This window comes from Helianthus annuus, chromosome 2, assembly GCF_002127325.2.
Source record: "Helianthus annuus cultivar XRQ/B chromosome 2, HanXRQr2.0-SUNRISE, whole genome shotgun sequence".
Classification (NCBI taxonomy): domain Eukaryota; kingdom Viridiplantae; phylum Streptophyta; class Magnoliopsida; order Asterales; family Asteraceae; genus Helianthus; species Helianthus annuus.
The window spans coordinates 100,136,677-100,164,385 of NC_035434.2; the positions used below are offsets into that span (position 1 = coordinate 100,136,677).

A 27,709-nucleotide genomic window follows, 5' to 3' on the forward strand; every position below is an offset into this window, starting at 1 on the left:
GACAAGTATCTACAAGGTACACGTCTTAAACTTATAGCATAAACAGAAATATGCAACAAACACATAGTGAATTACAGTTGCATATAGAATATAAAACTTGGAAAAACCTGGATAGGTTACCTATCCAGTATGACGTTTCCAAGAGAAATTCAGTAGAGATATATATATTATTCATAGTCGTGAATAATAAGACAATAACTGAATTTAGTTTAAACATAAACTTGGACGAAAGTAATCATCTAAGTAAGTATTCTCAATAAAGATTCAATTGAGAAAGGTAATAATCATATCAACAAATGTGATTGTATAAATGGTTATTGATGTGCACAAAATGCAACATATAAATTACATCAATTGTGGCGTAAAACTAACCCTTTTTAGTACTAATGTTGGAAAAAGTGTGTTTTTGTCTTCCTTTTGTATTTTCAGGATTAAATGAGCTCAAATGAACAAAAGAAGCAAAAAAGGCAACAAAATCTAACATAAAATACAAGAAAAGGAACAAACGTGGCATGCCCGACCCCCCGACAGCATCTTCCCAAGCAAAACAAAGAGAACAGAAGGCTGAACACGCCCCATGCTCAGTGAGCACGGGGGCGTGCCCAAGTGTCAGTAGAAAAGACAAAGTTGTAGAAGCTTCTATCGCCCACCACGGGGTCGTGCTTAGCGGACACGGGGCCGTGGTCAACTATAAGATTCGCAGAATCCAGGAAAATCTTGATAGTACAGATACGCTTCTGCACACGGGGTCGTGCTCAGCGGACACGGGGGCGTGGTCAACTAATGCAGACAAACTGCAATTAATGAAGAAAGAGAGAAGGAGGACACGAGGCCATGCCCGAGCTTCTGTTCAGCCTATAAATAGGAGTGCTTGGATCACTTGCAACTCATCCCTTGGCACACCACCTCTCTCACACTTCACCCACCACCCACCACCATCACAACACCATCATCCACCACCATCATCCATTGTCCATCATAGAGTGTGTGCGTCGTCTCAGGATCCAAGATTGATCGTAAGAGTTCTTGACAATCAAAGGCCATGTTTGCCTAAGTCTCTTACATCACTTGGTGAAGACAAGTGTCTAGTGTAATACTTTTTATTTTTAATCTTTTGCACTTTTTACTTGGTTATGTATTAATGACTTTAATAACTAGTTTCTTATGTTGAAGGTGATTCTTCCTTATCGTTTGTCTGTGGTGTCTTGTAATTATTTTACTGTCTATATAAAATAAAAGATTTTCACCATTCATATCTCCACGGTCTATATGGAGGTATGTTGGCTACCTGGTCGGGGGTTAAGGGAATAGTTTGGTAAGAGTCTTGCCATTGTTTAGTGTATAGATCCTGCAAAGGACCTGAGTCAATTTTAAAAGAACCTCCTTCAATACCCACCGGTATTGGATGGCGGGGGTCCAAACTCTTTGATCCCCTCATAAGTTAAACTACTATTAATATTTTAACCCGGCTACTTAGGACTGTATCCTTGCTGACTCAGACTACTTAGCCGCGGGTAACGTCACCTTCAAAAGAGGGGCCTACCACAATATGCATTAATAACTTAATTAATTATCTTTCAATAATCTGACCCTTTAGGATTGTATCCTTGCTGACTCAAACTACTGGGTTGAGGGTAATGTCACCTTCAAAAGGGGGGCCTACTACAATAACTAAGATAATCTCTTAAAAAGTGCAAAAGTGCGGAAATAATCAAAGGTTACACTATACACGAGTCGGAGCCAAGTGATTCATCTTGTCTATCTGTTTTTATTTATTTTTATTTTTCAGAATTTTAGTTAGTTTTTATTTTTCTAGTTTAAAAACCTTTTTCTAAAGTTTTTGATTTGATTAGACGTTGAGGATAAACCGTTACTAAAAGCTCTTGTGTCCTTGGACGACCTCAGTATCCTTCCAACACTATACTACGCTTACGATGGGTGCACTTGCCCATATGTGAGTTTGGTGTTAATAAAATACTGTGTTTTATAAATTTAAAACTTGACTAACGTGTAAAAAGGGCTTAAAATATACTTAATTCCATATACACACCAACCCGCATCAAGTTTTTTGGCGCCGTTGTCGGGGACACAAGGATTTTAAGAAAGTTAGGAATCAATGGCCTAATCGTTTTTTCTAAGTTTTTCTGTTTTTTTTTAAGGATTTTAGTAATTTTTCAGCTTCTGCAGAACTTAGCACGGGCCGTGCCTGTGACAACCCGAGCTTTCAAGGTTTGTGCCCTTCAAGTCTTGTGATCCCGATTCCTCTTTATTCCGTTGCCACGTCCTTGCTATGTTAACTGTTAAGCGTTGTAATATTAAGCTTGTTAAATCTAAGCGTAAACGAGTTGGATTGATTGTGCGTTTGGGCCACACTCTCTCTAGTTATAATTCCCTTCGGCCCACACACACATTATCTTGGGCCCTAACTACACAAGCCCAATCAAGACTTAGAAGTGGGCCGGTTATTGATGAAAGGGAGCTAAATGGTTTGGGAGTAATATTTGCACACATACACATCCCCTTCAAACTCAAAATCAATTTGGCCCACACACAAAACAAGCTAGTCTTCGGCCCACTTATATGAGTTTGTTATTTGTATATTAGGATGTGATTAGGATTACGTAGCATAGGAGGTTAACAAAGAAAAACCCTAGTGTTTCATAGTTTCGTTGACAACCAGCCCCTCCCCTATCTCGTGTGATTTCCTCAACTCCATCCTGATTTTCTCCAGTTAGTTAATCTCACTATGTTTCAATCAAATTCTCTCGTCATGCTTAGTGGTATGAATACTTGATGCTGTGTTTTTTTATATGTGAATGTAATCGTGATAAATACCAATAATATGCGTGATCGGAGTTATTTTAGAGTGGTTTATAAAGCGACTTAGGTTCTGGCTCGATAATATGTGAATATGTGTCGATAAGCAAGGACTAAAACATGAATCTAAGGGTTGTTATTAGTATGGCTCGACTGTAATGATATTGGTTAATTAATTATGATGATTTGGTAAGTTGTGATAGTATATTGTATTACAATCTGAATGTATTCAGGGTGTGTATTGGAACCTGTTGCTAGATATAAGTTGGGGCATGAAATTGTGTTTAGATAAGAGGGTTGTGTTATCATGATTGAATATGTTGTGATGAATATTTCTGTAATGATTATTTGTAATCTGAATTAATATGATTTAGGTGTGTATAGTAGCCAAATGTATGCATTGCACCAGGTAACACTTCGTACTAGAATGGCAGGTTGCAATTATGTAGCATAGTTGGGTAAATGATGGATGGTTGTGGTAGGGCCCAGAGACCACAGTGAAGCCCAACATTATTATTAAGACCGAAAACTGGTGGGCTGGGCTCCGATGACACACACACATTCACACATAATTGTTAAGGGTAAGTTGAAGTGGGCCGCACTAATCAAAATGGGATTATTAACTTAACAACCGGGCTGTGTATTTCACTTGGGCCAATAAGATGTAAGGGCCATGTACATGCAATACGTAAATACATATGTGTTAGGTGCATATTGTTGTTGCAGGTTTTAGTGATCTATGAACATGTAGATATGGAGTTTGTGAATACGGGTAGAGAAATCTTCTGTGATAATTGTATTTGATGGCAAACTATTTAAGTAGATGTGGATGCTTATATATATATATATATATATATATATATATATATATATATATATATATATATATATATATATATATATATATATATATATCATTGCGTGAGTTCTATTGTATGACAACTTGTTAACTTGGTTCATTTAAATCTTGAGTGGTGTGGAAGCACTAGGGTATTGCCTGATCCTACATACGTGTACTTACGTTTTATATACATTAGGTTGCGTGTAACGGACTTAACATTTAACGCGTAAAAGTAAATAGTCATACCGAGCAAACCTAAGGTGAGTTCATCTCTCTTGAGCATGCGTCCCGGTGGTTGGGACAGTCAGTGGGTATCCTGGGGAGGGATAAGTCTTTTGGGTAAAAACGGGAATGTTGGATAATATACTCATCCTATCACCTTTAAAGTCCCTCCGTGTTGTTTGGTTACCTGGGAGGTAACATTGTATTAGTTAGTAGCGCTACTTAGGTTTGGCAACCTCACCCTGTACCTGGGAGGACGGGTGTTGAACTAATGACCTAGTCATGACCAATGCTTTGATAGGAGCATTGGAGAAAGGGCAAAATAATCAAGAGTCGTCTTGTACTCGGGGTATTATCAACATTACTTTGGGAATTAAATTCAATGGATTAACTATACACTTGGTAACCAACGTTTTCGTAAAACTATGAACTCACCAGCATTATCTGATACACTTGTTACATGTTCGCAGGTCGTTAGATATCTTTGATTTGGGAACTTGCTGTCTGGAGTAGCTGGAGTGGTCATGGGACGACTGGAAGGATTTATGTGATTGATTTCTTGATATTATATTTTGGTTTTAAAACAGTTTAACTTGGTTTACTATTAGCTTCCGCTGAACATGTTGATTTTCATTTAAGCTCATTGATGGTATCTTTCATTAATAATTAAGGATTTTATTTTGAAACTTGTACGTGTTCAATGTAATTAGTGGCTCATTGTTGGTACGTCACACGCCTAACAGGGACATTCCCTAGGTGGTATTTTGGGGGTGTGACAGTTTGGTATCAGAGCCACTGGTTATAGTGAACTTGGTTTTAGAACGTTTTTATAAAACCAGACAATAACCGAACAGTACCGAAATTGACCATGACACTCAGCTCCAGACTGCAAGGTTCGTTTCTCATTTACTCTTGCATAGTATATCTAGTGTACACTTATGTATAACATTACACGTGAATGCACACTTGACACTGCAGCATGAGCCCTTATGTTACCAACCCCTATTATGTGATCTGTTAGTGTGACACTATCCATTGCTTATTGTGATTCATAACCCTGTAATACCTTTCGTTAGCTGTTTGGATGAGGGGAAACTTTTTGCGCAAGTTAAGAGGCACTGAGATAAGCATGCAAATTGCCTTATTATTATGAGTGCACACATAATAATAATGTGGGGTGCATGTGAGTCCCAGTGAGGCTTAACGAGTGTGAGAGGGGTTCCGCTCTGTTGTTTGATGAGAACTCTATAGTCTGTAGAAGTCATTAGGAGGTTTGACTCCTATCTTATTTCGACTCGTAACCTTTTCCCTCTTCTCCTATAGAATCATGAGCAGACGAGGCCACGGACGCGGTCACATTGCTATGACTCAGGCTGAATTAACCAACCTGATCAACACTCGTGTAGCTGAAGCCCTAGCGGCTTACCAGGCTGGTACGATATGTGCCAATTACTTTTTATCCTTGTATCGTATACTCAAATCTTACCTGTGTGTTGTGCGTTCTTTCGTTTTAGGTCAACCTGCGAATCAAAACAATCCACCTGCTCCACCTACTTGTACGTACAAGATGTTCATGGATTGTAAGCCACAGACCTTCAGTGGGACTGAAGGGGCTGTAGGACTCTTGCGATGGTTCGAGAAGGCGGAATCGGTATTTACAATGTGTAACTGTCATGCTGGGGACAGAGTGAAGTATGCTACGGGCACACTCGAGGATGGTGCCCTGACATGGTGGAATGCCCAGGTTCAGATGTTGGGTATTGAGATGGCGAATGCCACTACTTGGGATGATTTCAAGGAGTTGATGCGAGAGGAGTATTGTCCTCGTGATGACGTTCAGAAACTAGAGAACGAGTACTACAATCTGAAAATGGAGGGATCTGAGATTGAAGCATTCACTAGGAGGTCTAATGATTTACCAACTTTGTGTCCTAACATGTCTCGACCCCCACATCGGCGAATTGAGTTGTATCTCAAGGGCTTAGCACCAGCTGTTAAGGGGTACGTTACTGCTGCAAACCTAGACAATCTGCCCCGTATCGTCCGTTTGGCACATAAGATTACTGACCAAGAGGTCGAACGTGGCAACTTGCCGCCACGTGTTTCTGCTACAACCTCGACTGCTACAGCTACCACACCTGTCAGTGATAACAAGCGCAAATGGAATGATACTGACAAAGCAACCAGTGCCAGCCAATCTCAGAAAAGGGCAGACAACAACATCCACCGTAGTTTTAACCAGTCGTTTTCTGTGAACCAGTATCAGAGCAATAATTCAAATCAGGGTTCTTACGAGGGAAAGCTACCGAAGTGTAATAAGTGTATGTTCCACCATCGCGGACCGTGCACCCGGGTATGTCATAGGTGCAACAAGGTGGGCCATATGGCTAAAGATTGTAGGGTCTGGCTCCCAAAGCCACCGCAGTCGCCACAACAATAGGAGAGGCATCAGTCTCAACAGAATCGGGGAAATCAAAACTGGTGCTTTCAGTGTGGTGATGAGGGTCATTTTAAGAGGGATTGCCATCAGCTTAATCAGAATGCGGGTAACAACAACAATACTGGGAATAACAACAACGGGAACCATGGTGGGAACGGGGCAAGTGGAAGAGTATTTACTATTGGCGCGGGGGAAGCTCGCAATGAAGGGTAATGCTGAGACCGGTACGTCTTCTTTGAATGATCTTTTTCTGTTTCTGTTTTATTCGACTTTGGTGCCGATTTGAGTTATGTGCCTCTTGGGTTCAGTCGCCAGTTAGGACCGACTCCCACCCCTCTTGTAAAATAAGCATGTAGTATAATTAACTGGTAGTAAATCGATAGAAGCTTCTCATGTTCTTTTTGGTTGTAAACTTGATCTCATGGGTCAGGTGCTCGACATTGACCTACTTCCCGATACTCTCGTAAGTTTTGACGTGGTCGTTGACATGGACTTGGTTATCTATGCATCAAGCGGAAATTCTCTGCAAAGAGAAAATCGTGCGTATCCCTCTCTCCAGTGGGGAATTCTTATCAATTCAAGATCATCGTAGTGGTGCCATTGTTGGCATCGTCTTAGTCGTGAAAGCCTAGAGGTGTCTACAGAAGGGCTACCCTGCTATACTAGCTCTTGTCACCAATTCGCAACCTTAAGAAAGGAAGATCGAGTATCTTCCAGTTATTCGTGAATTTTCTGACGTGTCTTCTGAAGAGTTACCTAGTTTACTTCCACATCGTTAGGTGGAATTTCAGATTGACCATATGCAAATCCTGATTTCCTTCTAGGATACAGCAATCCCTTGGGTTCGCTGGATACTATCACAGATTCATCATAGGGTTTTTGAAGATTACGCAACTCCCCTCTATGCTAATGAGGTTGGAGTTGCGTAATGATCTGGTGGTATACCATGATGGTTCGAAACCTAACCGTGCAACACACTGAGCATCACTTCTATCCGAGGGTACTAATGATCTGGCGGTATACCATGATGGTTCGAATAAGAGTCCCAGTTACACATCGATGCAACATGAGAAGGAGATGGCTCACGTGGTGGACTTACAGGAAGGATTGCACGAGTCATGACCTGCGATGGAATCTGCAGTTTATGGATTTAAATTGGAGGCATCACTTGGACGGTACCGAATGCACCACTTAGACCGATCACAAGGGCCTCTCGTGTACCCTTGTTTCTAGAGAGCTAAATATGTGATGGCAATGCTGGATGGAGCTATTGGATGAATACGACCGTGAAACCTAGATGTGCACGAGCTTTGCAGCCTGCTATCGACTCTAACATACCTGATCAGGCCCGCCTTGCCCAAACCGAAGAACTGAAGGAAGATAGTTCTCAAGATTAACCCCTGCAGGGCATGGGGAAGCAACCTTTGGCAGGTCGGACGATATTTGCTACTTCATGGAACGAATATGGACCCCACTATATAGAAACCTTAGGGAACGGGTGCAGGCAAAGCACACGGGTTTCGATATCCTATTCATTTGAGTTTTGATAGGATGAATTAAAACATGAAGACCATGTACGGATGACCGGGCCTGAAGGCCCATGTAGCAACGCATGAGAACGATGTTTGACTTGTGAGAAAGTCAAGGTGGGATATTAGCAACCAGAAATGCATATATGGAAATGGGGACAGACTGCTATGGATTTTATCACTGGTCTACTTACAACTCGAAATGGAAACATTATCACCTAGATGATCGTTGATGGACACACGTTACCAGCACACTTTCTTGCAATCAAGAAAACTGACGAGTCTTCACAGTTGTGAATGTTCCTCTGAGAGAGGCGGCTTTTGGGCACGAGGTGCCAACTTCTGTTATCTCAGAATTTGATCTATGCATGATCTATGTCAGGCAATACACAACACCCTTGGCTCACGTCAGGACTAGAGCATTGCTTACCGCCGTTGGACAAACGGTCAGAGTAAACGAACTCTCCTGGCACTGGAAGACAAGCTGCAAGCATGTGTGTGACTGGCTTTGGTGCAAATTTGAAGGACTCTTACCTATGGTTGAGTACTACGACGACAGTTATCATTTTAGTAACCAGACAGCTCTGTTGAGGCATTTCATAGATGATAAGGCCAACCTTCTTGTTAGACTGAGATGGTTGATAACTTAATTACTGGAGACGATTGGCGGCAACGCGTGACTATCAGGAAAGCTGATAAACTAGGGAAACGCTGGAAGATCACTGTAGGCAATCGTATCATGTTGAAAGTCTCACTCTGGGAGGGTGTGGCGCGCTTTGGAAGCGTGGTGAGCTTAACTAACGTCACGATGGACCATTCAACAGTTTAGGAAGAATCGGTAACGTAACCTACAAACTTGAGTTACTTGCGGAGCTGGGTAACATTCATGATGTCGTTCGTGTTTCGCAATTGAAGAAGTGTTTGTCTGATAACACGCTAATTGTTCCGTTCCAAGAGCTAAAAATCGACGACAAGTTGCAATTTCTTGAAGAACCTATCGAGATCATGGATCGAGAGGTCAAGGTGCGTAAACATAGTCGTATCCCGATTGTGAGAGTTCGCTGGAACTCAAGACGGGGACTGGAGTTCACGAGGGAGCGTGAAGATCAGATGAAGCTCAGATATCCTCAACTATTTTCTAATGACCAATCTAATTCTGGTACTACCGGTGAATTTCGGGACGAAATTCCTCTTCAAGTTGGGGATGATGTGGCACCTGGGGAAAATCTGCAACAATTTTGACTTATCACTTCACTTCTCTGTGCGTACTTGTTAAATTTCGGGACGAAATTTCTTTCAAGATGGGGATGATGTGACAACCTAAGCTTTCAAGGTTTGTGCCCTTCAAGTCTTGTGATCCCGATTCCTCTTTATTCCGTTGCCACGTCCTTGCTATGTTAACTGTTAAGCGTTGTAATATTAAACTTGTTAAATCTAAGTGTAAACGAGTTGGATTGATTGTGCGTTTGGGCCACACTCTCTCTAGTTATAATTCCCTTCGGCCCACACACACATTATCTTGGGCCCTAACGACACAAGCCCAATCAAGACTTAGAAGTGGGCCGGTTATTGTTGAAAGGGAGCTAAATGGTTTGGGAGTAATATTTGCACGCATACACATCCCCTTCAAACTCAAAATCAATTTGGCCCACACACACAACAAGCTCGTCTTCGGCCCACTTATATGAGTTTGTTATTTGTATATTAGGATATGATTAGGATTACGTAGCATAGGAGGTTAACAAAGAAAAACCCTAGTGTTTCATAGTTTCGTTGACAACCAGCCCCTCCCCTATCTCGTGTGATTTCCTCAACTCCATCCTGATTTTCTCCGGTTAGTTAATCTCACTATGTTTCAATCAAATTCTCTCGCCATGCTTAGTGGTATGAATACTTGATGCAGTGTTTTTTTATATGTGAATGTAATCGTGATAAATACTAATAATATGCATGATCGGAGTTATTTTAGAGTGGTTTATAAAGCGACTTAGGTTCTGGCTCGATAATATGTGAATATGTGTCGATAAGGAAGGACTAAAACATGAATCTAAGGGCTGTTATTAGTATGGCTTGACTGTAATGATATTGGTTAATTAATTATGATGATTTGGTAAGTTGTGATAGTATATTGTATTAAAATCTGAATGTATTCAGGGTGTGTATTGGAACCTGTTGCTAGATATAACGTTGGGGCATGAAATTGTGTTTTGATAAGAGGGTTCCGTTATCATGATTGAATATGTTGTGATAAATATTTCTGTAATGATTATTTGTAATCTGAATTAATATGATTTAGGGGTGTATAGTAGCCAAATGTATGCATTGCACCAGGTAACACTTCGTACTAGAATGGCAGGTTGCAATTATGTAGCATAGTTGGGTAAATGATGGATGGTTGTGGTAGGGCCCAGGGACCACAGTGAAGCCCAACATTACTATTAAGACCGAAAACTGGTGGGCTGGGCTCCGATGACACACACACATTCACACATAATTGTTAAGGGTAAGTTGAAGTGGGCCGCACTAATCAAAATGGGATTATTAACTTAACAACCAGGCTGTGTATTTCACTTGGGCCAATAAGATGTAAGGGCCATGTACATGCAATACGTAAATACATATGTGTTAGGTGCATATTGTTGTTGCATGTTTTAGTGATCTATGAACATGTAGATATGGAGTTTGTGAATACGGGTAAAGAAATCTTCTGTGATAATTGTATTTGATGGCAAACTGTTTAAGTAGATGTGGATGCTTATATATATATATATATATATATATATATATATATATATATATATATATCATTGCGTGAGTTCTATTGTGTAACAACTTGTTAACTTGGTTCATTTAAATCTTGAGTGGTGTGGAAGCATTAGGGTATTGCCTGATCCTACATACGTGTACTTACGTTTTATATACATTAGGTTGCGTGTAACGGACATAACATTTAACGCGTAAAAGTAAATAGTCATACCGAGCAAACCTAAGGTGAGTTCATCTCTCTTGAGCATGCGTCCCGGTGGTTGGGACAGTCAGTGGGTATCCCAGGGAGGGATAAGTCTTTTGGGTAAAAACGGGAATGTTGGATAATATACTCATCCTATCACCTTTAAAGTCCCTCCATGTTGTTTGGTTACCTGGGAGGTAACATGGTATTAGTTAGTAGTGCTACTTAGGTTTGGCAACCTCACCCCGTACCTGGGAGGACGGGTGTTGAACTAGTGACCTAGTCATGACCAATGCTTTAATAGGAGCATTGGAGAAAGGGCAAAATAATCAGGAGCCGTCTTGTGCTCGGGGTATTATCAACATTACTTTGGGAATTAAATTCAGTGGATTAACTATACACTTGGTAACCAACGTTTTCGTAAAACTATGAACTCACCAGCGTTGTCTGATACACTTGTTGCATGCTCGCAGGTCGTTAGATATCTTGGATTTGGGAACTTGCTGTCTGGAGTAGCTGGAGTGGTCATGGGACGACTGGAAGGATTTATGTGATTGATTTCTTGATATTATATTTTGGTTTTAAAATAGTGTGACTTGGTTTACTATTTGCTTCCGCTGAACATGTTGATTTTCATTTAAACTCATTGATGGTATCTTTGATCAATAATTAAGGATTTTATTTTGAAACTTGTACGTGTTCAATGTAATTAGTGGCTCGTTGTTGGTACGTCACACGCCTAACAGGGACATTCCCTAGGTGGTATTTTGGGGGTGTGACAGTGCCTGCTGAACACGCCCCGTGCCCAATCATTGGAACTGGCAATCCTATTTTAAGTCAGACAGTAAGCTGAACACGGGGTCGTGCCCACTCAACACGCCCCCGTGCCCAAGATTCAGTTACTAAAAACAGAACCGTAAGATCCCGACGGTTGGTAATTTCTGACACAAAAATGAGTGATAATGATATTTTTTACTTTCGGCACTCTTATGGTACGTGGTGTTAAATATGTGGTGGCCCTCATAAAGAATTAGAATGCTATTTTCTAAATTATAAGCCCCACTATATAGACCCATTATTTTCCTATAGCCTTAAGAGGGGCGAAAGTAAAAATAATCCCTTTCTCTCCCTCGAATGCGCTCAACCGGACCTTCTAAGAGAAATGCTTCTTGATGAACTATTTCAATTAGAAGATCTAATTCTTAATTGGTTAAAAGAACTTAGGATGGATTTTATTAATTCATCTCAAGACAATACCCAAGAAGAATTGTTGAGATCGCATTTAAACAACTCCGATGTCCCCGATATTACCTCCAACTCTAGCGAGGACTTGAGCGATAGTCATCCTTGTGCCGATTGTGCCGTGAAGGACTCCCCATCGACTTCGTTCGATGCATACATAGACCTGAGCGATTCGGCATACACCTTCTTTAACGAGAGCCCAGGAAAGGGTTGGACTTGTCCACCTACATTTAGCATAGGAATCACCCTCACCGACAAACTCTTGCGTTCTCATCTTAATCTAGAGCAATTAAGGTATCTTAGGCACTTTGGGGTTGTTCCATCCAGTAAGGAACCGTCCAATCTGGATAAGTTCCTTAAAAATAGACAAACTTCATAATCAGCCTTTCGACACGGGGCTGTGTCCAGCCGACACGCCCCCGTGGCCGCCAAAAGATTCCTTTCTCACTTTATGTCATAATATGGACAAATGTGTCAGGATCTCGTCTGCACCCGGGGCCATGTCCATCATGCTGTCGTTTTCTATAAATGCAGCCAAGAATCCTGCACATTTGGACCATCCAGGGACAGAGATTTGAAAGGATCTTCTCACCTACCATCCTAGGTATTTTCTAAAAGAAGGTTCTAACAGCCATCTTGTCCTTTCCTCTTTTATTCGTTGCCTTCTTCTTCATCTTTCTTGCCTCAACACCTCCATTGAAGCTTGTTCCCAAGCTTTATTGTGATGTTTGTTAGATTTTTGTCCAAGGAATCTTGTTAAAAGTAAGTTGTACAACACTGTTTTAAGTTATTTCTGTTCAAATAAGCTTCATAAGTTGGAAAAATAATTTGAAACTCCAAGATTCCTTGTTCCAAAAATCTGCAGAAAGGTGAACACGGGGCCGTGCCTGATGAACTGTTTCATTAAAATGAACTATTTGTGGTTTGTTTACGTAGAATGTCTAGTCAAAACAGTGGAACCTCTTCTGCGCACTCCAGAAACAGTCGAAGGGAGAGAAGGTCATCAATTGAAGCAACTCTCATACGTTACGTAATGGCATTACGTGAAGCTCTTGACGAGATGACTTCGGTAGAGGAGGTCCTAATAGACCGTATAAATTATCTTACGGTGGGACTGGAAAACAGTTTTCAAGAAATTAACCTCTTGCACCAGAGGTTAAACATTCTTGTAACACCTCCGATGGAGCCAATCCTCCCTCAAGAGGATTGGAACCTAGCACTTGGAGTCAATAATCCTACCGGATGGGATGACATTCCAGCGAAGCCTCCACTTGAAGATTTACAAGAAGTCCCGGTGGAAGTTGCACCCCCTCAAACCGATGCAAATGAGCCTGCCTTTCTCCTCCCAAGGGAGATAGAGGAATGACTCGCCGACGTGTGAGGAACCCATGCCCGGAAAAAGAAGTTCTTCAAAGCCGCATCCAACCGAGAGAATTATCTTTTCGGAAATTTTGTTAATTCGAATAACTTTTAGGCTAGAACTTCTTGGTTTAACCTTCTTGTGCTTCGTTTAACCTACTTATCTAAATTATTAACTTTCTAGGAACATTATGTAATTCTCTCTATGACCTAAATGAAATGATGGTTTTAGTTAAATTGGTGTTTGGATGATGTTGTAATGGATAAAGCACACCCGGGATGGTGAAGGATAACAAGGGAAACTTGCACCAGCGACCCATGCACGAAAACAGAGCCATGTGACAAATTTTTCCTCATTACAGCAAGTTCAGCACGGGCCGTGCCCGCCCAAAACGGCCCCGTGCTGCACAATCTGCAGAAAATGCCCAGTTAAGGTAAACTGGACACGGGGGCTTCTGTTTCTTTTTACAAACTTTTGTTACTGGCACTTGAACACGGGGCCGTGCCCGGACAACACGGGGTCGTGTCCAGATGCCCAGTAACAGAAAATTTTGCTTTTCACACCTTTTTACACATTCAATCAACCTAAAAACTTATTTTTGGGACACATTGAGGACAATGTGTAATTTAAGTGTGGGGGGATACTAAAACCTTGAATCTTGCAAGTCCTAATTAACAAGCCTTACACAAAACTCTATTGGAACCGCTAATCACCCCAAAAAGTTTTTTAAAAAATTTTCCATTTTTTTTACTTGTCTAGGATCAACTTGGGAATTTCAAGTTCTAAAAAGGTTATATTTTTACAAATTTACAACCGATAGGATCGTGATAAAAAGAACCAACATAAGAAAATTATGAAACGGTATGACAAGCTTAGTTAAAATTTGATTATATATACTTGATCACATAAAACCCATTCCCACAAAAGTGAGTTTTGAGCCTTTATTGAGCATACAAATACATATCTTTAAACTAAATGCTCATTTTTTCATTTCTTGTGTGAATAGCCGCTTGGTTCTTATGACTCTAGAACTTGCCACGACGATACATTCCCGGTCCTTACCAACTTAAACCCGAGTAAGTAAATGATGGAGGCGTTAGGACTAACCCTTTTTATTTCTACACCATTATTTTTTTTACCACCTACCCAAAATCCCCCTAGTTAACCCCTTTGAGCCTAAACCTTTTCATTTCATAACCCAAACCAAACACCCTTTACCCACCTAAACCCTTTTTTATTTTAAACCCTTTATTTTAGTAACAAAAGTCGGTTTTTAGTATGACTTGATTCAAAAAAAATGATGAGGTCAAAGAAATAAACAAACAAGTTTATCAAAATAACTTTGTTTGAAGGAAATACTTCATCAAAATAAAAAAAAGTTTTGAAAAATATCGACTCTTACGAAAACCAACGCTTTTTACGTTTTTCGCCCTTTTACTAACTACTAACCCAACCACCCACCTTTAGCCCAAGCCTAACCCTTCACCCAAAAAGTCCTCTTGATATTTACAAAGGTATATAGTTAAACAGGAGGATGATTGATTTCTTGGCAAGCCTATGGTAGAAGTAAGTTCCATGCCGCTCTCGAGTGATTCACTAAAAATACACATTCGGCCGAGTGTTGAGTGATCCCCCGTGAGGTATGTGAACTCGTATATAAATAGAATTTTAAAAAGGTATGTTATGCCCTAATAAGTAATTTATCTTATGAAATGTTTTTAATAAATCATGACGAATAGGATTGTAAATAAATAAAAATAAAACTTAATAAAGTATCTTGGAAATCCAGACACTCTATGACAAGCCCAAAAACCTTCTCTTCTACCCATTCCATTTGGGAGTATAAAGCTACATTATAAAGAGTTTTGCTTGAGGACAAGCAAAGATTCAAGTGTGGGGGTATTTGATGTGCACAAAATGCAACATATAAATTACATCAATTGTGGCGTAAAACTAACCCTTTTTTAGTACTAATGTTGGAAAAAGTGTGTTTTTGTCTTCCTTTTGTATTTTCAGGATTAAATGAGCTCAAATGAACAAAAGAAGCAAAAAGGCAACTAAATCTAAAAAAAATACAAGAAAAGGAACAAACGTGGCATGGCGGACTCCCCGACAGCATCTTCCTAAGCAAAACAAAGAGAACAGACGTGCCCAAGTGTCAGCAGAAAAGACAAAGTTGTAGAAGCTTCTATCGCCCACCACGGGGCCGTGCTCAGCGGACACGGGGCCGTGGTCAACTATAAGATTCGCATAATCCAGGCAAATCTTCATAGTACAGATACGCTTCTGCACATGGGGTCGTGCTTAGCGGACAACGGGGCGTGGTCAACTAATGCAGACAAACTGCAATTAATGAAGAAAGAGAGAAGGATGGACACGGGGCCGTGCTCGAGCTTCTGTTCAGCCTATAAATAGGAGTGCTTGGATCACTTGCAACTCATCCCTTGGCACACCACCTCTCTCACACTTCACCCACCACCCACCACTTTCACAACACCATCATCCACCACCATCATCCATTGTCCATCATAGAGTGTGTGAGTCGTCTCGAGATCCAAGATTGATCGTAAGAGTTCTTGACAATCAAAGGCCATGTTTGCCTAAGTCTCTTACATCACTTGGTGAAGACAAGTGTCTAGTGTAATACTTTTTATTTTTAATCTTTCCGCACTTTTTACTTGGTTATGTATTAATGACTTTAATAACTAGTTTCTTATGTTGAAGGTGATTCTTCCTTATCGTTTGTCCATGGCGTCTTGGCATTATTTTACTGTCTATATAAAATAAAAGATTTTCACCATTCATATCTCCACGGTCTATATGGAGGTATGTTGGCTACCTGGTCGGGGGTTAAGGGAACGGTTTGGTAAGAGTCTTGCCATTGTTCAGTGTATAGATCCTGCAAAGGACCTGGGTCAATTTTAGTAGGACCTCCTTCAATACCCACCGGTATTGGATGGCGAGGGTCCAAACTCTTTGATCCCCTCATAAGTTAAACTACTATTAATATTTTAACCCGGCTACTTAGGACTGTATCTCTGCTGACTCAGACTACTTAGCCGAGGGTAACGTCACTTTCAAAAGAGGAGCCTACCACAATATGCATTAATAACTTAATTAATTATCTTTCAATAATCCGACCCTTTAGGATTGTATCCTTCCTGACTCAAACTACTGGGTTGAGGGTAACGTCACCTTCAAAAGAGGGGCCTACTACAATAACCAAGGTAATCTCTTAAAAAGTGCAAAAGTGCGGAAATAATCAAAGGTTACACTATACACGAGTCGGAGCCAAGTGATTCATCTTGTCTATCTGTTTTTATTTATTTTTATTTTTCAGCATTTTAGATAGTTTTTATTTTTCTAGTTTAAAAACATTTTTCTAATTTTTTGATTTGATTAGACGTTGAGGATAAACCGGTACTAAAATCTCTTGTGTCCTTGGACGACCTCGGTATCTTGACAACACTATACTACGCTCACGATGGGTGCACTTTCCCATATGTGTGTTTGTGTTAGTAAAATATCGTTTTTTATAAATTTAAACTTGACTAACGTGTAAAAAAGGGCTTAAAATATACTTAATTCCATATACACACCAACCCGCATCAGTTATAAAAAGGAACATTGTATATGTTCAAAGATAACACGGGTAAAACTAATAATTGTTAATAGCCAATTAAATAAAGTTTTACCAATTCAAATAAATCAAGATATTACTTACATGGGACGTTAGGTGGTAATTATAATAAGGTCATGTGTACCATGTGTTGATCGTTTACTCTGGCCAAGTAAGTAGTGAACACATGATACCATGAGCTTCTTATAATGAGCATAGTTATGTCCGATGTGGTAAGGTCGAGACGAAAAAAAAAGTTAAAAGAACCTTGGGGTCAAGCAATTTTATGGGCATACTCGTATAAATGGTTTTTGAGGGAACCATAAAAACGATGAATGGAGCGCATAGAAATAAATGACCCAAGGGAATTCGTGAAATAGGTCATTTTGAACGAAAGAGCCATAGTTGACAGAAAGGGCATGTAAAAACCAAATTGTAAATGACCCGCGAGGTCATAGAAACGAAGGTATTACCCATACACAAAAACGATCGAAGTCATTGACTTTGGTCGTAGTAAAGAAAGGATGATGATGTTAATCATCATTTAGAATTTATAAGACCATCAAGCATGGTCACCTAAATAATAAAGGTTTGGCTAAATAAAGCGGTGGATTTCGCTAAGACAACCAAACAAGTCAAAACGAAGTCTTAATGCATACCTAAAGGGTTGCATTAATAATGACTTCGGTAAATCACCCGGTAGATGGGTAGGAATTTAAACACATGCGTAAACCAAGAGACGGGAACGCGGATTGAAAGTCAAAGGACTCGAATTATGAGTTATGACTAAAGGACTATAAAATTTCGTAAATAGAAATTTAGAATAAATATGTTCAACTATTTTGGGGTTGAACGGGTTAAATAGAGAACAAAGTTTGACTGTTCACAAGTGATGGATTTCACATGAATAAGTCAAACGGGTTGAATACAAAGTAATGTCGGATGGCATAAGAAAATGATTGTGGATACAGACTACAGTCACACTTAACGGATTTCAAATGTGAAAACAAATGATTTCCAAATATAAAAAGAATGATCTACAGGATCATCATAACCTTCGAGTTATAAACAGTTTAAAGGTCTACGGGACCAAAACGACCTCGAGTCATGAACACAAAGAAATGAATTATAAGGGCCTTGCCTTATTGAGGTGAAAGCCTAAAGAAATAGCCCACGAGGCTAAGTGAAAGAACCTATTGGTTACTTAGACAAAGCGAGGGAACCAGTCGAGAATCCCCGCGTAAAAACAAAGACTGTAAAAGAATAAATTCTTAACTGTCTATATCCTGGTATAGATAATTGACAAAAGTTAAAGAGAAGATGTTAAACTAAAACTTCAGTTTTAGTAAGAAATAACGTTTTTACAAATATAAAATCTGATAGTAATTGAAATTTATAAATGTTACAGATACAGGTCTATACACTGACAGGTGCAAGAAGATATATTAAAAAGAAATATTCTCGAAAATGAAAGGTTGAAATAAACTTAAACATGACGATCACGGTTAAGAAAAGTAATGTGAAGTATAATCACATCGTAGTCGAGCAATGGGTATAAAGTAACTGGACTAATAAGTCTAGTCAGTAAGATCGGTTAAGGTCGAAATTCAAATTTAAAGAATTTGTTTAATACGCTTTTACTATAAGATTAGCGTGGAATAAACAAAATCAATAGATTTACATGATCAAGTGGCCAAATTGGCGACTCGGTCAAGTAAACAACAAAGGTATATAGATACAAGAGATAAAAGTGACACTGATCACCTATTTTGAGGGATCATAAGGCTATAAGTTCACAAACAAAGGAGTTTGTTTGTTAAAAGTGAAAGATTTCACTAAAGACCTCTGAACAGGTTAAAATAACGGATTCATGAAGAGTCCGAAAGTATAAAAACAATGGATTTCGCTAAGTTAACCAAACCGGTTGAAATAACGAAACCTCTTTAAGGGAGGTTGTTGGTGCATACATCTGTCGACTTCGTCTTGTATCGAGTCTTAGATTGCATTGTATAGATTAGGGCACGTTTTACGAGAAAAACAGGAGAGTGTATGTGTATTAGTAGCTGATTTCGCTCCTATGTGTCTTAGAGGTGATTTTGCCCGAAATCACACCTTATGATTTCGCTCCTAGCAGCCAATGTAGTCTCGGGCGAAATCAGCGCCCTATATATAAGGTCTCCTGAGCGAAATTAAGTAATGACTGCCTTGTATTCCACGCCGAACTGCTGCCGGTGTGAAGACTGAGTGTAATTGTTGTCAAATCAATACAATCAGTAGTTAAAGTGAAGAATCAGCTGTTTCTAAGTCAATTACTTGTTTTCCGCACCTGTAATTGATCAAAGCTCCTCTGACCGACTCATTCGGGTCAACATCGCGATCCTACAGGGGTAGACTTGTAACACCCCGAAAACGGGTTTGGTAATCATACCACATTAATACTAAATGACGGGTAAAGTACCGTTAGAGGAAAACGTAAACCGGTGAATATTAGGATATAAATAAATAAACCTAATATTAAATAAAAAAACGGTATAAAGGCTCTTGAGGAAATAAAGTTTATAAAAGGTCCGAGTTAGCGGGACATAAAATAAAGTGAGTTATAAATTCTCCAAACCCACTAAGTTAACTAGGAATGTTTAACCTGGTTAACAAGTGGGAATATTGTTAGAAATAAGTAGGTTGTGCCCTACTTAATAACTAACCAAACAAGAGGGGCCATATTCATTAAGTTATAAAAGAAACTTAAAACAAAACACACACACTTAGTGTGTGTTCTTGGATCGACATCAGGAAGCTCCCAGGAGCTTCAAACCCTAATTCTCACATAATCATCAAATTGAAGGGCCAAATGACTTGCAAATTCACAATTGAACGTGAATTAACGATCACCCAAGCTAGGGGATTATAAGGTATGTCAAATTTTGATGATTTGTGAAGTTATGAAATTTGAATAATCATCATAACCGCGAATTATGTATGAAATATTGAAGCTATGGCTGAATTAGTGATGTATACTTGCTTTGGAACAAAACCCTAAGTGAAAATTGTACATATGATGCTATGAATTGAATGGTTATATGATTTACCACACTAGGATAAGTGGGTTTTAATCATGTGATGAAGTTGTTGATATAATTTTGATTAGGATCATCATATCTGATATTAATAAGATGATACTTGAACAATTTAGGTGTTTAAGTATATAAATTATACTTACTAAGTAATGAGTTTAGTATGATAAGATGAAAGAATCGATGATATGTTCATATTGAATGATGTATGATATTGTTATGTGTTAAAAATGATCAAAGTTGTGTGAAATTGATGAAATTTGATTACAAGAACTTGATTGAATAAGTAATTAAACCGGTAGCATAAGAATGATGCTTACCGGATATTGACAAAGTAATAAAACGAGTAGTTGATCTACATCGTGTAATTACTTCCGTCAATAGGTAGTTTGACTTTTAAAAGTCAAAATGACCAATTATATGATCAAATGATAATTTTGACATAAAACCCGTAAGATGGAGTAGTTGTGATTGATAATGACTAATTTAACTATCTTACGATTTATGATGATAGTTTGACGCTTGACAAGCTAGGTGGAAGCTTGGGAATGAAGCGGGTCAAACGAATCAAGTATGAAGAAAAAAACTAATTTGGAGGCAAGGTAAGTATAGCTTACACTATTCTTAATTCGTAGAATATTCTCTTATCATATTAATTATGAATAAGATAAATAAGCAATTGAAGTATACTGTTCCGACGTGTGGTCGTACGAAACAAGATAAGTGAAATGATTTATAAGTAAAATGACCGTACGGTGTAAACCTGAGCGAGTCATGTAGTGGAGATGGTAATAAATACCATCTTGCAAAGATAAACGGTCATTTAGATCAAACGGGTCAAAAGGTGAAAAATATCACCCTTTGACGATATCGACTAATTACTTTGTCGAGTATATGATTACAGGAACAAATATCGAATGGATATTTGCATCGCTAATACTTAGCGGTTATTAAGCAAATCATTAAATGGGTCAATATATTGATCCGAGCCAGGTATGTGTAATAGTTTAACTACTCATTTAGAACTTAAGGTTCAAGGAGAGTTAAATAAGGTCAAAAATGGACATTTGGTTATCTTTTTAGGTAAACCGAATGATTTAAATTATAGTCATTGTGCATACTATGTGTAATGCTTCACTCATTTACGATAAATAATAAAGAAAAAGGCCATAAATAAACCTAAGGACCCGTCCATTATTCTTTTTATTGATATGTTCGTTCAAACAAGATCATAGTTTAATATGTGAGATTTTGGGTCAATATGCCCTTCAAAATCATTCATCGTAAATGAAAGGCTTCAATGGACCAAAATGCCCTTGATCGACAAATCAAGCAAGCGACCGTTATGGGTTGTTTAGAAATAAGTCATTTAATCATATAAATATTTGGAACAAGTATAAAAGTGAAAGGTATGATTCTTGTAAGTCAAATGCATATAAATATTTGGAACAAATATAAAAGTGAAAGGTATGATTCTTGTAAGTCAAATGCCTTAAAATGCGGTTTGCCGTAAAATGATAAAACTCGGGATATATTGATCACCACATTAAATCCACCACAATTATAGTTGTGGTGGAAGATTAATTGATAAATAATGTGGAAATAAGATGCTAGAAGTAAATGAGCATGAATTATGCGGAAAAAAATGCTTAATTACCCTTAACGAGTCAAAATAAGCATTTAAGTTAAAAAAACGGGTTTAAGAATGCATATAAACCCAGGAATTTAATCTAATACGATAGACAACATTGAATTTATAAGGTTCATGAGAAACTAATAGAAACAAACAGGTTTGTTTGATATATATACGAACGGGTCAAAACTTAGTAAATACATTTTAAGCCGAAGGCTTAAAAGTCTAAATTTTTGTTAATCCGGATGTTGGATTTTAACTCCATATTATGGAGAATGAATTTACGATCACGTAGGAAGAAACGGATCGTAAAACGGATCAATAACGACCAAGTTATGGCCGTTTTCGTAAAACTGAGTTTGGCTGGGAAATATGCAGACCTGAACCAAACTTACTGTCGAGATAGGGTCCTCGCGTCGCGCGACGGAGAACCCCAAACGTGGTCGCGGCACGCGACGACTAAACATATACACCATCGCGGCACGCGGCGGGTGTTAAATCCAGCAAAAACTGTTGCTGAGTTGTTTTTACGCTACGGATCCGTTTTCATACGTTATAAACTTCAATAACTAATGTTTATGACCAGTTTCGTTATAGAGACCAAGCAACCGGCGTTGTACGCGACGGGTTAAAATCTAGCGATGATTATAATCTATTGTTTTGAGTTATGGTTTTGTTTAAATACTTATAAATTCCGTATAACTAAAACATTTCATGTTTTTATGAAATGCAGGTATAATGTAACGTACCGGAAGACGATCAAGCTCAACAAAGAACCGGACACGATCAAGAATCAAGCTTCTGCTAATTGTTTCGTCGTCATGTTTTAAACGGCGAATGCATTTTCAAAACGTTAGAATGTTTTATTTATTAAAATGTTTTAACAAACACGTATTTTAAGTGTATGTTTAATCGTAACTACACTATTATTGTCGGAAATTATATGATAATTGTATAAAATGGACTAAGGGTCTTAATTTGATAGATCATAGTTAGTAAAATAATTTCAAAACCAAAAGAAAAAAAATCATACTTGAACGAGGAGAAGGATGATAACATCCATCTTTGTTGTCTCCACATAACTCACACCAATACAGAGAGGACGTTGCAGGGATCAGACATGTATATACAAAGAGTGTTAGTATCAGAGTTTGATGGTTCCCAGGACCATGTTGAATGAGGAGAAGGATGATAACATCCATATTTGTTGTCTCCACATAACTCACACCAATACATGTTTCAAAGAACTAGTAAATGAATATATGAACTTGTATACTAACCGAATGAATAACAACTTGAAAGTAACTTCCATAGGAGCCTTCAATCGATCAGAACATGCATATATACAACTGTATATCGAAACCTTATTTATACTTGTGAACCGTTGTGTTTTTGGAGAGAGACGTCGATTGGAATCGACATGTTGTGCCACGATAACCGCCAAAACATTTATATCTCCATACACGCACCGATTCACATGTTGAGCCCAAACTAAACAAGAAACATAAAAATAAATTGTTCGACCCATTCAAAACTATAAACAAAAACGGAACTTGCTGCTGCGTTTCTTGTATTCGGACACGGATTGCTTTGATTATAAATTCAAGAGAGCATGAGGGCACAGAAGCTTGTTTAAATATATTTTTTTCATTTCTTTTTATTTTTGGTTTCTTTAAAGTCTTATTTCCTACCCTATATTACACAACAAACAGAGAGTTAAAGAAAAATTAACAGAAACTTAAAAACAAACCTAATAAAAAAGGAGTCCTACTTTTTTTTGGTGTTTTACACCTGTCTACCCTAAAAGATATTGAACAAAGAATTTGAACTACAACAGTCTTTATACATGCTGTGTCTCATCTTCCTTACTCAACCCGACAAACGAGGGAACTCATTTTCATCCATTAGCGGTAAAGAGGTGTTCATGGAGACTCGGCCAAAAGACCCAAACACAAGTCTCCTTTCTTGTCTAGGCACCTGGCTGGGTGCACTAGACTTTCCATGACCTTGTGAGGACTGCGGGTCTGGACTATTACTGGTAGAACCCAAAGACGAGCCTACTTCAAAAGTTGGTCCATAGCCCCAGTTCAGCGGATGGACAAGCAATCATGGCACACGACCCCTTCCACTTGCTCTCCAGGACGGGCCCTACAGAATCGTGAATTTATCATTAATAATATTAAAATAAAGACATTGAAACGCATCTTTGTTTTTGGACAACTAACGCGAGCCAACCCACAAGAAATAAAAATGTATGGACATAGATAAATTCAACATACCATAGGAGGCCTGCTCAATGGGCTAGTTCGGTGAATCGGTTGATTTGGGACAGGAAGCATTACCGAACCATTAATTGCGTATGATTTACCAGCCAGCCAACCGATGATGCTCATGACCAGCTGCGTAACGAAAACCTAGAGTACATTGGCTGGATAGAAGACTCCTCAGGTTACCATTAAAATCTCCTAAGAGGTCTGCCAAATTTAAATTATCACTGTCAAGATTAGCATTCAGATCATGATCATCTGAGTGAATGTCATCTTCATCGAAGCAATCAGTTAACAAAGAGTCGAATGTTAACCACGGCCTGAGACCGAATTTAGATATGTGATACCAAAGAAGTTCTTGATCCTTTCTTCGATTTTCTCCATCGGTAATTCCAAAATCTCAGCAAGCGTACCAGCACCAAGACGTAAAGCAAGCTTTATACGTAAACAGTTTCCTGTAAGATTCGTATATTTATAATGTTTAAATTACAAACAAGGTATTTAAATTTGTATAAATTAATAAGATTTCGAAATTTCTAATCTACCCTCTTTTGTGTTAGCTTTTTTTCGGTCTGCTATCCATTATATACATTTTAAGTGTGATTTTTTCGAACCATCTTTATCTATTTGTTTAACTGTTTTTCTGTATATTAATGTGACATCAATTTATTAACTTTATGTGTTACATGGTATGGAAAGATCACATATTTGATATGGTGAAAAGTTTCCATGAAATACTTGCTCAACTCAAATAATTTTATCACTTACCAAAATTAACGCTTCGCCCAAGATTGTTATCTGTTTTCAGCGGATCAATGATGTTAACAACCTTCCGTATAAAAGGTGGGCTATTTTCCGCAGGTATCTTACAAGGCACGGTGTACAAGTTTATGAGTTCCCTAAGAAATTGTCCACCGAATAAGGCATGATGGGTGGGATTCTCAACTACACAAAATGAGAGTTAGAATAAGAAAACAAGTATATGGATATTACTCAAATAATGAACTTCATAGAGGTGTATGGCATATACATTCGTTATTAATTATGCTATGACAAATAGTTTTGGATTGATTTTGTTGTTTAAGTTGTGATAAGTAGACAATGAGTTTTTTGAATGCTTGAAAACAAAATAATTAGGTAATCACTTTTAAAACGCAATGCCAAACACACCAATTTTAATGATTTCTTTCTTACCAACTATTTCAGGCATTAAAGATAAGTTAACCGCACCATCAATACTCATGCCGAATTTATCCCAGTTAAATTTGTTGTAATACTCCAAGAACATGTAAAGAACCTAGAATTTGGCACAAAGAAACCAAAAATTGTGAGCTTATATGAAGTTAGAAAAACCGACTTCTTTTTCACAAGGTTTGAAAAGATTACCATCAGGCAAGAGATGCATTATACATACGGAATATGTATAGAACTAAAGTTTCCAAAGCATATGTAGATAGGAGGCCATACATCACATCCATAATATGGCTTTCATAGTAACACCATGATTTTATCAAGATGATACTGCGTTTGAACAAATGGTTTCTACCAATAAAGTGATCCCCCTGCATTAGTCAATATACAAACGATCATGATCATACCTGCTCAAGAAAACACAGTGCACAAAGACCACTCAGCTGGTTGAAGGATATATCAATTGTAATGTCGTTAACGACACACTTAACTAGTTTCACCTGTCATTGGAAACGTTATAGCAAAAAATTATCAAAATGATCAAGATTCTTAACATTTAAAAGACCACCTTTTATATGTAACATAACACTATAATGCAAAGCTTATTCATACTATATTATATAATAAACAAAACTTATTCACTTACAAGCATAATATATATGAAATCCAATGCTAATCTAATACTAACATGAGGCACATGTTCTTAATATTCTCAATATTATATAGAGCATCAATGAATCGGATGTCTTTTAGCCTGTATTCATCATTTCCATTCCACTCTTCAGCCAGAAGAGCATGATAAATGTTAAGAGGCAAATTACGCGAGTCAGGAACACTAATAACCGTCAGGTCAATATTGCCCTCAGGGAGATACGTTTTGAGTGGCACAAAACCGTACTGCACGACCTACAAGTATAAAAACTAGTTAAACCAAAATTTGTTACAAAAATAATCAATTCTTCAATTTATCATAGCATTTAGCAAGAAACTCTTAGACTATCCTCATTCACAACCTAACTCAACCCAACTTTTGATTAAAAAAAAAAGCTAATTTCTCTCCCTTCCACATATACAACCTAACCCAAGTCAATTTTTAACACACATTCACAACCCAACCCAACCTAATTTTTTATTAAATAAATGTAACACATGGTTATTATTTATTGTATTAAAAATAATAATATTAGAAACAGTTATTTTATTTCAAACAATTAAAAGTTATTTATTTTTAATATAAAAATTAAAAAGTTAATCCGTCAATATATATAATATACTAGAATATATTTTTTTCCAGCAAACTCCGTTTTTAATAAAGTTTATATGGTAATGTTGACAAAATTTTTAAGAAATACGGTGTATTTAGTGTTTGTATTAAGTTTATACATTACAAATTATTTGAGTTATTAAATTATTGAATGAATTATAAGTTTTGTCCTTTATCTTTATACCAAATTTTAGACGGTGTCCTTTGCCTTTAAAATTGATTAGTTTTGTACTTTATCTTTCAAAATGTTGCATGTTATGTCCTTTCGCCTTAACCGAGTTAATTCTTTTTGGTAAGTCAGATCACAAAAGGATAGTGTAGTCTTTTTGCCTATTTATTTAAAAGTGTTATACTATTTATTTTTATACCCATTTATAAGTTTTCCTTCAATTTTGAGTAATCAAGTTTTACCCATTTATAAGTTTCCCTTCAATTTTGGGTAATCAAAATCATCGTCAACAGCAGCTTCATATCTAGAACTTGGGCTTTCTTAAGATGGGGTAATATGGGGGTTTTAAATCAAAAACATTTGAGTTAGATTTACCAAATGGGTCAAGCTAGAGTGCATACTTCAAAGGATGATGATTCTCAAGGTTCAGAGGGCCAATAGAAGTTGTAGATGAGTTGTTTCAGATTATGAATCGTGATGGTCAGATCTACTTGGTGACGGCACCGCTGAATCGCCATTACAACCTTCAGCCCATTCTTCTGTATAAATCTCCGCCATTACGACCTTCGGCTTGCTCTCCGGCGTGACGGAACCGCTTATAGATATGAGCTCCGTGATTGAAATCATACCTTCACCGATAGCGTCAAACTTCCAGAAAACCTTCTTGTAGTCGTTTGTGTCATTATTTTGTAGTGACGAACTAGAGTTCCAGCTATGGTCATAGGTGATGGTGGTGGTTGGTGGTTAATGCCCGGTGGTTGGGGATATAGATAGCAGGCTGAAGTTAGGAGAGAAGAGGGCTTTGAAATGGAGTGTGAATTGTCGCAGGTTACTAAAGACAAATTAGGGTTTTCAAATGGGATTGATTTGGGGAAGAACAGGGTTTTGTTATGATATATAATATTTTTTTCTTTTATATGTATTTTTAAAGAATAGGGTGAAAAGACAATTTTACCCTCATACGCATTGCACATGACCAGATTTAACAGAAAAATTTAACTGGGTTAGGGCTAAAGGACAAAACGTGTATGATTTGAAAACATAAAGTACAAAACTCGTCAATTTTGAACATAAAGGACAACGCCTGAAAATAG

At 38.0% G+C, this 27,709-nt stretch overlaps 1 protein-coding gene and 1 long non-coding RNA gene across 4 annotated transcripts; one reads left to right on the forward strand and one right to left on the reverse strand.

The window, feature by feature from the left end:
- The first annotated feature begins 20,650 nt into the window (after positions 1 to 20,650).
- On the forward strand, positions 20,651 to 22,642 carry LOC110903210. Its single transcript, XR_002571748.1, has 2 exons — positions 20,651 to 20,693; positions 22,458 to 22,642. It is a non-coding gene; the product is annotated as an uncharacterized LOC110903210 (long non-coding RNA).
- An 820-nt stretch (positions 22,643 to 23,462) lies between these two features.
- On the reverse strand, positions 23,463 to 27,495 carry LOC110913891. Of its 3 annotated transcripts, none has more exons than XM_022158716.2 (8): positions 27,017 to 27,495; positions 25,829 to 26,088; positions 25,378 to 25,682; positions 25,186 to 25,288; positions 24,760 to 24,936; positions 24,339 to 24,446; positions 24,004 to 24,198; positions 23,463 to 23,872 (listed from the first exon to the last, which is right to left on the reverse strand). In XM_022158716.2, the coding sequence occupies exons 3-7, from the start codon at positions 25,378 to 25,380 to the stop codon at positions 24,089 to 24,091; spliced, it is 501 nt and encodes a 166-aa protein (XP_022014408.1). In that variant the 5' UTR covers positions 25,381 to 25,682; positions 25,829 to 26,088; positions 27,017 to 27,495; the 3' UTR covers positions 23,463 to 23,872; positions 24,004 to 24,088. The 3 variants fall into 3 exon arrangements, with proteins under 3 accessions (XP_022014408.1, XP_035835824.1, XP_022014403.1); XM_035979931.1 differs by having other exon boundaries at positions 25,378 to 25,553; positions 26,991 to 27,495; XM_022158711.2 differs by having other exon boundaries at positions 26,991 to 27,495.
- Positions 27,496 to 27,709: the final 214 nt, after the last annotated feature.

Bases quoted from the DNA above. Each gene is read 5' to 3' on its own strand.
- LOC110913891 (XM_022158716.2), bottom strand. The intron at 24,447-24,759 runs GTAAGTGATAAA...CGAATCTTACAG, and splicing joins TGGGCGAAGCGTTAATTTTG to GAAACTGTTTACGTATAAAG. The intron at 24,199-24,338 runs GTATCACATATC...TAAATTTGGCAG, and splicing joins AAGGATCAAGAACTTCTTTG to ACCTCTTAGGAGATTTTAAT.